General features: G+C 49.9%; 1 protein-coding gene and 1 long non-coding RNA gene across 3 annotated transcripts in view; one reads left to right on the top strand and one right to left on the bottom strand.

The window, feature by feature from the left end:
- Positions 1-9,110, bottom strand: part of LOC103620810 (unconventional myosin-Vb-like) — a 21,043-nt gene that overhangs the window by 9,060 nt on the left and 2,873 nt on the right. Inside the window, 4 exon segments of the mRNA XM_017738968.1 lie at positions 6,559-6,656; positions 7,178-7,252; positions 7,445-7,578; positions 8,190-8,300. Of these exon segments, the coding sequence (XP_017594457.1) occupies positions 6,559-6,656; positions 7,178-7,252; positions 7,445-7,578; positions 8,190-8,300 (418 nt within the window).
- Positions 84-5,192, top strand: LOC108447968. 2 transcript variants are annotated; one of them, XR_001863715.1, is made up of 3 exons: positions 84-206; positions 1,694-3,811; positions 4,623-5,192. It is a non-coding gene; the product is annotated as an uncharacterized LOC108447968 (long non-coding RNA). The 2 variants fall into 2 exon arrangements; XR_001863714.1 differs by having other exon boundaries at positions 1,675-3,811.

Genomic DNA, 9,110 nt, shown 5'->3' with positions numbered 1-9,110 from the left:
GGCCCCCCCCTGTGGTGGATTCCCCCGCTTTTCCTCCAATGGACCGGCCTTTGCTTGCGCTGCGCCTCTCGCGCATGCGCCGATCAGCCTTCAGCCCTTGGCGCCGGCGCCCGGTGACCGATACGGGCAAGACGCTGGGACGGGACCCCAGCAAGGGAAATACTCCCTCCGTGACACCCGCAAATCCTCCGGAACACGTGCTCACGGTACAACCAGTCTCACTAACAGTATCTGCTTATGACCCGGAAAGCTTTTGGAACCAGATCAAAGCACTAACAAGTCTCAGAGGAGACTTCGAACTGGCAGACTGTATTCCTATGCCTGGGCATCCTTTTGCTCTGAACAATCAAATGAGTTCTGAGGGGGCAATGGGAGCGTTCCCTGTCATTAGAAGCGGAGGTCAGGGACCAAATCAATACGTTGAGTTTAATTGGGAAGTGCTTTCAGAACTGGGCAAAATAGCTACAAAGCATGGTTTGGCATCCCCAGCCGTAGCAAAGATGCTGTCGTTTTTAGCTGCACAAGATCTGACTTCCTTTGATGTGAAGCTAATAACAAGATTGTTTTGCTCTCCAATTCAGTACTTAACATTTGAGTCTGTTTGGTGTCAATTTGCTGAAGCAATGACAATGAGCAATTTTAAATTATCTCCGTATGATCCTCGTTTCGGAGCAGGCGTGGCTCAGCTGCTGGGATTCCCTCCTTTGGATAACCCACAGCTACACACTCGTCTGCATCCTTCTATCTTAGCTCAGTCTCATGATTTGGGTATGCAGGCTCTTACGAAGGTTGCATATATGTCCTCACCAACACAACGATACACCTCGATAAAGCAGGGTGCACATGAGCCATATATGCAATTTTTGGATCGCCTGCAGGATGCCTTAGGCAAACAGATAGCGGATCCGACAGCAAGGGAGCAGATGTTCTTGCAGTTAGCAAAGGATAATGCAAACGATGAGTGTTGGAAAGCCATAGATCTCTTGCCGAGTGACTCTCCTTCTTTGGAGGAGATAATACATGCTTGTTCCAAGGTAGGAAGTGCTCCCTACCATGTGGCCATGCTAGCAGACTCTCTTGCAGCTGCAGTGGAGGTACAGCATCATTGCTATAGCTGCAGACAACAAGGTCACACCAAAGCTCAGTGTCCCCACAAGAACCAATTATCAAGTGTGCCAAAAAACCCGAAAGGAACACCCGGGGTGGAACTTTGTACTAAGTGCGCAAAGCCAGGACGTTATACAGAGCACTGCAAATCTAAATTCCATGCGAATGGGCAGCCCCTCACACACCAGGGAAGCGGGAAGAAGAGCGCGAAAGGGAAGCACGCACTGACACAAACACTTCCGAGGGGCCACACCCCATGCAAGCTTATGCAACCACCCCACCGGGTGGACAAGAGGAGCTGCTGGCATGGATGTTTCCACTGCCAGCACAGTCATCTTAGACTCGCAGCAGGTACACAAAGCCCCCCTAGCAGCGCCTGGAGCCATGGGTCAGGGGCTCAGTGCGTTGCTAATAGGGAGCTCGAGTGTGACAGTGCAAGGTATCTTTGTACATCTGGGGGTTGTGGATGCTGATTACATGGGACAAATATATGCTATGGTGTCAACCCCCAGTCCTCCTGTTACCCTACCTGCTCAGACTCATACTGCTCAACTTGTGCCTTTTAAGTCTTGTGTCCCAAAACCAGATTCCAGACTACGAGGGGATCAAGGCTTCGGATCGACGGGGCTACCTCAAGTGTATTGGACTCAAAACATCTCTGACCAGAGAACGGTTTGTACTTTGGAAGTGCAAGGCATGGCTCCATCACATGTAACCATCAAGGGATTGATAGACACAGGAGCCAATGTCACTGTCAAATCTGCCACTGCATGGCCTCCCTTGTGGCCTACAATGCCAGTGGGGTCTGCTGTTGCTGGCCTTGGGGGCTCTACACAAAGCTACTTGAGTACTAAACCTGTGTTGATCACAAACCCAGAAGGACAAATAGCCGCTGTCCGTCCCTACATCACTGCAGCACCCCTCAGTGTGTGGGGATGAGATGATCTGGCAGCCTGGGGGGTGAAAGTGGGGATGAATTTTTGACTGGGGCCACTGTGCAGAAGGGCATGAAGCACCCTACACCGCCGCTACGGTAGCTTACAGAACAACCTATCTGGGAAACCCAGTAGCCCCCACCAAAAGAAAAATGAGTTGCCCTTCATGAATTGGTCCAGGAACAATTAAAACAAGGGCACATTGAACCTTCTATGAGCCCTTGGAATACACCTGTCTTTGTGATCAAAAAGAAATCAGGGAAATGGAGATTGCTCCATGACCTGCGTCAAATTAACGCAGTAATAGAGAGTGCGGGTGCTTTAAAGCCTGGAATGCCATCCCCCACAATGATACCTGCTAAGTGGGACATATTGATTGTTGATCTGAAGGATTGTTTTTTTACCATTCCACTGCATCCAAAAGATATTCCAAAATTTGCATTTACAGTGCCATCTGTTAATCATGCAAAACCCGTGGAACGATATCAATGGAAAGTGTTGCCACAAGGTATGAAAAAGAACCCAATCAATTGTCAATGGTATGTTGCACAAGCCTTGTCTGGTATTAGGGAACAGTTCCCTGGAGCCTGTTGCTATCACTATATGGACGATATACTGGTAGCAACTCCTACAAAAGATGAGCTGTTGCAAATCCAACCACATCTGCTCAAAGCACTGCAAAATTATCCTTGCAGATAGCTCCAGAAAAGGTGCAATGTCAGGCACCCTGGAGATATCTGGAAGTGAAAATACTTTTGTGCAGCCACAAAATCTTCAGTTTGAAAAATCAATCTGGACTTTGAATGATGCACAGAAACTTTTGGGTACCATAAATTGTCTTGAGACCCTATTTGGAACTGACCACAGCACAATTATCCCCATTGTTTAACATCCTTAAAGGGAACCCAGAGTTAACTTCGACAAGGAAGTTAACCCCTGAAGCAGAACAAGCACTGGAAGAAGTGCAGCAAGTGATTTCAAAGCATCAGGTCTACTGGGTGGACCTCACCATTGATATCCTTGTGTTTCTTGTCACTCCAGATTTCCATCCTACAGGCATCATTGCACAGCGGGGTGATCAATGGCCTGATCCTTTGCACATTTTAGAATGGGTCTTTTTGCCTCACCAGCCTAAGAAAACAGCATCTACGCTGTTTGAGCTCATTGCCCAACTGATTATCAAGTGCCGGCAGAGGTGCCTGCAGTTGATGGCCAAAGATCCTGCAAAAATTGTAATTCCTATTCAGCAAGAATATTTTGAATGGAGTTCTGCAATTTGTGCTCCTTTGCAGAGTGCATTGCAAAACTTTTCTGGGCAGATTGCTTACCATTTGCCCAGCCACAAGTTATTACGATTGGCAAAATCAACCAGTTTGTCCTTGCGGCCAAAAAACAGCCGTGTACCGCTGCAAGGACCCACTGTCTTTACTGATGGATCAGGAAGAACAGGAAAGGCCTTACCTGGAAGGATGAGTCTGGGTGGCAGATGCTGGAAGGCCACGAGTCAGGCTCTGCCCAGCTTGTCGAATTAAAGGCTGTGGCCATGGCATTCCAGCAATTCTCTCATGTACCATTGAATCTCGTTACTGATTCTGCTTATGTTGCAGATACTACACAGCATCTTGATTGCTCTCTTTTGAAAGAAGTTAATAATGCTGTTCTTTTTTCACTGTTGAAAGCTTTGTGGTGTGCAATTCAGAACTGAGTCCCTCCCCATTATGTTCTACATATAAGGAGCCACACCAGTTTGCCAGGATTTATAGCGGAAGGTAATGCCAGAGCTGTTAATTGGCCAACCCTGCATGGAGGACGCCTCAACCTGACAAATTAGCACAAGCTAAAGCCTCGCATGATTTCTTTCACCAAGGCTCTCATGCCTTGCAGAAAGAATTTTCATTAACTTCTGCTGAGGCTCGTAATATTATCAGTTCTTGTCCTGATTGTCAAGGGTTCGCTGCGCCGTTACCGGCAGGTGTTAACCCCAGAGGTCTGCAAGCCTTGCAAATTGGGCAGGCAGATATTACCCATATTGCTGAATTCGGTCAATACAAATATGTACGTGTTTCTGTCGATACCTTCTCCTCTGCCATGTGGGCGTCCATACATACAGGAGAGAAAAGTCGTGATGCTATCGCCCACTGGCAAATGGCTTTTGCTGTTTTGAGCGTGTCTTCCTCTGTAAAAACTGACAATGGTCCTGCCTACGTCTCACAGAAGATGCAGAGGTTTTTACAACAGTGGGGTGTAACCCATAAATTTGGTATTCCCCATTTTCCCACTGGTCAAGCTATTACTGAACGTGCTCATGGCTCTTTGAAGCGTGTTTTGGAAAAACAAAAAGGGGGAATGACTGGAGAATCCCCACAGAGCCGGTTGGCAAAAGCTTTATACACAATTAATTATCTTACAGTGCCACCAAATTCTGATAATCCTGTTCTTTTGAATCATTCCTTCTCGTTGCAGTCTTCAGGCGAAACGCACCTGCCCTGAGCGAAAGTCTGGGTACGAGATTTGCTCACTAACGAGTGGGAAGGCCCATGGGACCTTGTCACGTATGCGGGTATGCTTGTGTTTCCACAGATACCGCTGTGCGGTGGGTACCTGTAAGGTGTGTTCGCCCTGATTTGCGACATTAAAAGTGCCAACAGGCAACCTTCAGAAGATGACAACAGTGTGGACCAACAAACCAACAGGCAACCTTCAGAAGATGATGATGGTGTGGATCATTTGGTGGATGGTCCTGACTCAAGCTGAGACAGAGCAAGGACTTACCATGTTACCCCTGATGCCAGAAAACAATGTGTGGGTGACCCTTGCCCACGCCTGTCGCTGCCTGCCCAGAAGTGCAGCCCGGCCCCGGGACTGCCCAGGCATATCCGGACTTGTCCCTGCCATGTGCTCTGAATCCCCTTTGTTCCAAGCGCGGGTAAGACTTGAAAGCAGCACAGACTCCCCCGAAGCAGAGTCCGATTGGCTGGTTACCACGGGTCCACCCCCTGCTCTCCCCTTTCCCTTCCCCCGAATAAAGCAGCGATCCCAGCGGGCCCTGCCCCTCTTGCTCCTGCCTCTCGTTCTGCGAACAGACTCTCCCGTCTCTCCTGGGTCAGGAGGAACAAAGAAAACAGGAATACAGGCACGGAGTCTGGGCTATATTTCTACTGTTTGCTTCTGCTTTGATGACAGCTTTACAGCTGTCACTTGTCGCGTATCGGAGCTGCCGAGCCGCTGGATTGCCCGTGCCATCTCTAGGCAGCCCGAGGCTTTCCAGAGCAGAGACCGGTAAATCTGCCAACTGAGCGAGCAGAGATTTTCGTCAGCACTGGGGTCACATCCCCTGGGGATGCTCAGAAAGAACAACCTCCCACTCCCAGGACTGGGGCTCCCACGCAGCCCCATCCCTGTGCCACCCCACAGACCCACCTGGAAGGTGACACGGTATTACTGGGGTCCCAGCCAGCCCCATGGCTCTCATGTGTGAGCACACAGATGCAGGGATGGCCCCAGTAATATTAAGCCGACGGCAAGGAGTTGAGAAGGGTCCTTGTGTAGAGTTCCACAAAAAGCAGATTATTGCTACAACTTGTGAAGGTTTCCAGAGGCAAATGACCCCGAACACGTGGCAGCTCAGGCTTAAATACAGGGGTGTGGCAAACACCAGGAGCCAGCTGGGGAAGCAGAACTGGGGTACACTACCATAACAGAACATCCTGGGAGAGGCTCCTTTCCCTTACCATAACCGCTAAGTGTTTGGCACCAGAGACTGTCTTACCAAGAACTCGCTCTGTCTCTTGTACCACTGGTCAATCTGCCACCACAACTCCTCTTTTCTGTATTAATTAAAGAGGCCTCTCCCAGAGATCCCAGAACCAAACACCCCAAACAACCAATTATACATTAAACAACAAAAACAATCAGAAACACCCACAACCCGTCATCCCAACAGGTCCTCAAATCCTTCAGGGGATTTTTTCTCTGGACACTGGTATGGATTTTCTCATGGAGGGGGTAGTCTTTGCCAGGGTCTCTTTTTGGCTGCAGTACAGTTCAAGCCTCTGCTGCCAGTGGTACCAGGAACATCTAGAGGGTGGTGGTGGGACAAATGCTGGGTTTCCTGATGGAGTATGGGTTGGCAGGTGTTTCTGCTAGAGTTTTAAACAGAGTTAAAAATTTGCAGTTTTGGGGGGCGGCCTTCCATTCCCTCCCTCTTTACATTCCCCCTTCTTTATTAGCTAAGAAGCTAGGAACAAAAGGGGAATGGTAACAGGGGTATGGGAACATGTCAGTGCTGTAAGCTTATCCGGTCACAGCTCTGGTTGTGGGATGGCAGGTCAGTGTCTGCGGTGAAAATTTGCATTGTCTCCGTCTCCGGGCTGTGTTTCTTTGGTCCTTGGGTTGTTCTGCATCGGCTCCAGGCACGGCTGTGTCTTTGGGAGCAGTGTTTGCTGGGCCAGTGTAAGGCTTTATGTTCTTGCCTGGGAGCCACCTCAGGCCTGATGGTGTTGATATGCAGGCATACCCCTTCCCCCAGGTTATCAAAGGGAAAGGGCCCAGTATTTGTTGGCTTTCAGGATCTTTGATCAGCACCAGCGGCTTCTCATCCAGCTTAGCTCGGGCCTAATTGGAGAAGTGCCAGAATACAGGGGGGTTTGGCTCTGTGGATGAGCAGTTTAGGAAATTTATCGTGAAAAGGGCTTTACAGAGCCTCTCAATAGGAGAACTGATCTCTGTCCCTCCTTGCTGCTGATCGAGGACCCGCTTAATGGTGCCGTGGGCCCCTTCAACAATTGACTGTCCTGTAGGGGAGCTTGGTATGCCTGCGCCATGCTTCACCCCCCACTGACTGAAAAAATCCCTGAGTTTGTGGGAGGTGTAGGCAGGGCCATTGTCAGTTTTAATTTGTTCCGGGACACCTAAGGTGGCAAATGCCAGGAGAAAGTGCCTGGTGACATCTTTGGCCTTCTCTCCTGCATGAGCTGAAGCAAACACTGCTCCTGAAAATGTGTCAATGGACACGTGCATGTATTTCTGCCTGCCAAATGCCGGATAGTGGGTCACATCTGTCTGCCACAACTGGCAGGGGTTAACCCTGGAGCCCAGTGATGGAACTCAGTGCTGCTGGCAGCTGGGGCCCTCACCTGGTCGCGGGGTAGGTGGAAGATGCGCATGAGGGCTGGCACATTCCGATGGTAAAAGCCGTGGCTCCTCTTGGCCTGTGCAAAGATGTCAGGTACGTTAGCAGTCTGCACAGGCATGGCCAGGGCATCTGCTCTTCTACTGCCCTCTGCAATGGGTCCTGGGAAGTCGGTGTGTGACCTCACATGCATTATATGAAATGGTGGGTTTCGGTGGGAGAAGAGGTAAATTAAATTTGAAAGCAACCTGTGTAAATTTGGGTTTGACACCTCCTTTAGCAAGGAGTGTTCAGCTCTAGCAACTACACCGGTCACATATGCCGAATCAGTGACCAGATGAATTGGCTCTTCGAAGGTCTCAAAAGCCCTGACAACAGCTGCTAGCTCTGCAATCTGCGGGAATCCTTGAACAATCGACGTCAGACTCCCACTTCTGCGTCTTTGAACCTTTCAAAGTCATAACAGAGTTCTGTGATGCCCCTGAGCCATCTGTGAAAATGGTCAGGGCCTTTAGGGGTGTTTGACTTTGGAGTGATTTTGGGGCCAAATGGAAAGCCAAATTAAACAGCTTATGACTAGGCTGGTGAATGGAAATTTGGCCATGTGTGGCTGTCAGGGGCAAACTGGAGGTGCTCATTGTTCTGGAAAAAATGGTCCAGAACCCCAGTGGTCAATGGGAGGTCAATGCGTGTGAAATCACACCCCACAAGGGTGCGGAGGTGCGCCCTGGCTTTTATAATGAGCTGAGCCATCAGCTCTTGACGTGTTGTAATGGTCTTAATAGGCTCATGGTGTAGGAAGACCCACTCGATGGTAAGGAGTGGATCTTTCTGTGCAGTGTCCCACTGAAAAATTAACACAGTGAACCTGGGTGACTCACCCAGGACAATGAGCTGGAACGGGAGAGTGGGGTCAGTCCTATGTGTCTGCCAGGAAGATAACGCTTCCTGGATGTTCGTCCAGGAATTCCTGGCTTCATGAGTGATGGCACGGGGTGAGTCAAGGTCATCACTACCTTGGAGAAGATTGAGCGGTGCAAGGTCCGCTGTCGTGATCCTCAGCAGTGGACGCAGGCAGCTGATGGACCCGCAGAGCTGGTGGAGGTCGCGGAGGGTCTCTGGGTTATCTTTGACGGTGACATGTTGGGGTACGATGGTCCACTCGCCAATTCAGGGTCCCACGTAGGTCCAAGGGCAGGTTCACTGGATCTTGTCTTCACGGATTTCAAATCCGGTGTCTTCAATAGCCTTTATTGTCTTAGTTAGGACAGTGTCTAAATAGGACTGATCTCAGGAACAAACTAGTATATCATCCATGTAGTGCAGGATGATGGCATCTGGAAAAGTCTTTCTGATGGGTGAGAGGATGTGGGCCGCGTACCACTGGCAGATGGAAGGTGAGTTTTTCATCCCCTGAGGGAGGACTCGCCAGTGGTACCTTTTCAGAGGGGCCTGCCTGTTTCAGAATGGGACTGAGAAGGCAAACCAGGGTGCATCTCAAGGATGAAGGGGGATATTAAAAAAGCAGTCTTTGATATTGTTGGGGTTTCAGGAGCTCTCCTGGTTTTTTTTTCTGTTAAAGGAATTTTCCCCATATGTGTTGCTAGGGGGACAAACTTCTGAGTACTTCAGAAAAACAAAAGAGCTAGCCATTGGGGTGGGGTGCATCTGGCTGCTCTTTTGTTTCACCTGGGTGTGTGGACAGTTCAGTCCCCAGCGTTTGGGTGGAGAAGGAAGCTGCTTTCTTCGGCTGCTTTTCCTTCTGCCAGAGAAACCCTGGAATCTCAAGCCCACCTTCCCTGCCCCGCTGGGAGCTGGGCCGTGGCCACCCTGCCCCCGCCGTTGCTTCGAGCCTTCACTACGTTGTAGCCGTGCTTGCCCTGCCTGCCCAGAACTCCAGGGGGTTTCCACTGCAGCTCCGCAGTTTGGATACATCT

This window comes from Corvus brachyrhynchos, unplaced genomic scaffold (genome assembly GCF_000691975.1).
Source record: "Corvus brachyrhynchos isolate BGI_N302 unplaced genomic scaffold, ASM69197v1 scaffold130, whole genome shotgun sequence".
Taxonomy (NCBI): domain Eukaryota; kingdom Metazoa; phylum Chordata; class Aves; order Passeriformes; family Corvidae; genus Corvus; species Corvus brachyrhynchos.
The sequence above is the reverse complement of the archived record's forward strand: the minus strand, read 5'-3'. Positions and strand labels throughout refer to the sequence as shown.